Genomic DNA, 2,283 nt, shown 5'->3' with positions numbered 1-2,283 from the left:
CTGTCTTTAGTTCTGCATAAGGTAAATGCCTTGAGGCCATCATGGGAAAGCTTCCCAAGCTTCTTCATTCTGATAGGAATCCAGAGGTACAACCATTAGGCACCTTTGAGGTGCTCACTAGGTTGGGAGCCCGTATGGAGCTACTCTCAGCAGAACAAATTCCTTAATCTGTGATAGGCCACATGTATTCATATACGCGTACTTCAGGGGCACGATCACGTGAACTGTCTCGTAGAGCGTTGCAGTTTGGCACGGACAGGCCCAGTAATGACGTGAATTGCGTTCGTATGGTGACGGCAATGACTGAGTATCTGAAGACTTCTCTCTGGAATTGACTCTAGACAAGAGCTTGAGCAAATCTCTCTATCTTTATTCTTCTATTTACTTGCCTTTGGAAAGAAAAGAGACTGACTAGATTCAGTCAGTCTCTTCATCTGCCATATAGCTTTTGTGGTCGACACATTGTTACTTTGGTCTTCGAGTAAAAATACATCATCCTGTAACCCTGATACTCTGTGCTCACCAGAGGCTTGGCTTACCAATAATCTCTTAATTTAAATTGCAAAATAAAGTGTTACCTAGTACATGCAGTTGGTTTATTGACAATGTATTTGACTATATAAATATGACTCTATGGGAAAAATAATGAAAGGGGTCCTTGCTGATGAATAAGTTGGAAAGTCTTACTCTATTTCATTACAGAAGGCCTGAGTCTTCCCCTCAGTCTCCGCATGGCTGCCTTCATCTCCTGATTCCTTAGGGTGTAGATCAGGGGGTTCAGCAGAGGGGAGATGACAGTGAAGGTCACAGAGACGGCCTTATCAGTGGGGAGGGCGGAGAAGGGCCGGGCGTAGACGTAGATGCAGGGCACGAAGTGCAGGGTGACCACCGTGATGTGGGCGGTGCAGGTGGAGATGGCTTTCCTCCTGCCCTCCCCAGAGTGGGACCTTATTAGTAATAATATGACCATGTAGGATACAAGGAGGAAGACGAACCACAGTGTGGTGACCAGGCCATTGTTAGAAATCATCAGGAGCTCAAGGACAGCAGTGTCCGTGCAGGCAAGTGTGAGGACCTGGGGGACGTCGCAGTAGAAATTGTCCAGGACGTTGGGTCCACAGAAGGGGAGGGGGAGTAACAGGGAGATCTGCACGATGGAGTGGACGAAGCCCCCCGCCCAGGAGGCCACGATGAGGGCAGTGCACCGCCCCCGACTCATGACGGTCACGTAGTGCAGGGGCTTAGTGATGGCCACGTAGCGGTCAAAGGCCATGACCGAGAGAGAGAAGATGTCTGCACCCCCGAGGAGGTGGAAGAAAAACATCTGCGTGAGGCAGCCATGGAAGGAGATGGTCTTTCTCTCTGAAAGAAGGTCCACCAGGACCTTGGGGGCGGTGATGGAGGAGAAGCAGATGTCCAAGACGGAGAGGTTGCGGAGCAGGAAGTACATGGGGGTCTGGAGGCGAGACTCGCAGCTCACAGTGACCATGATGAGGAGGTTGCCCAGCAGAGTGGTCATGTACACAAAGCACAAAAAGAGAAATAAGACCAAGCTCAGGTCTTGGGACTGAGTAAGCCCCAGAAACACAAATTCATTTACTCTGCTACCATTTCCCAACTCCATTGAATCATGTGTCCTCTTCCTGTGTTCCTGGGGAAAAATGAAAAGTATTATTTCAGAGAGTGTCCGCCCTACCTTAACAGAGTCAGGTTTAGAGAGTCAGGTATTAGGTCTAAAAACTAGTGAGATGTTTTGCCCAGTGGATATCTGTTTTGGGGTTATGGCTAACATGAGCAAAGTGATACCTCATGACACAAGCATGCATTTAGTTATTATTTCCTATGTAGATTACACATGTTTTAGAAAATGAATACAGTGATGCTCTGCATATGTAAGTTCTAAGTATTCAAGATAAGGTGACCATTGTAGCATGAGGAATATGAAGTTGGAGTCGGCTTGGTGAGTGGTAGTGTCTGATACTGCTGAGTTTCCATGAGTGCCTGTTTGATATGACTTAGTTCTCAAGAGTTCCATTTTTTCCCTCAGATGATGCCTTATGTAAATGGCTTAAAAACTGCTATCTTTAGAATGGTTCTCTTTGGACTGATTTCTATAGAAGCACTCCTCTCTTTCTCAAACCACACTTCCCCCCACCCAATTATTTGATTAATTATTTTAAAGAAAATCCCACATTGTACATAAATTTACCCATTACTACTTAACATGCTAACGTATAATGATCTATCTGCCATGCCATTAGCACACCTAGCAAACAAAAATGC

General features: G+C 46.2%; 1 protein-coding gene across 1 annotated transcript; it reads right to left on the bottom strand.

Moving 5' to 3' along the window:
* Positions 1-688: 688 nt before the first annotated feature.
* LOC104991321 (olfactory receptor 4D11-like) lies at positions 689-1,624 on the bottom strand. Its single transcript, XM_010843738.1, has one exon. It carries the CDS (start codon positions 1,622-1,624, stop codon positions 689-691), a length of 936 nt encoding a protein of 311 aa, XP_010842040.1.
* Positions 1,625-2,283: the final 659 nt, after the last annotated feature.

This window comes from Bison bison, unplaced genomic scaffold (genome assembly GCF_000754665.1).
Source record: "Bison bison bison isolate TAMUID 2011002044 unplaced genomic scaffold, Bison_UMD1.0 scf7180017864185, whole genome shotgun sequence".
NCBI classification, from domain to species: Eukaryota; Metazoa; Chordata; class Mammalia; order Artiodactyla; family Bovidae; genus Bison; species Bison bison.
Note: the sequence above shows the minus strand (reverse complement) of the source record. Positions and strands in the feature narration are given on the sequence as shown.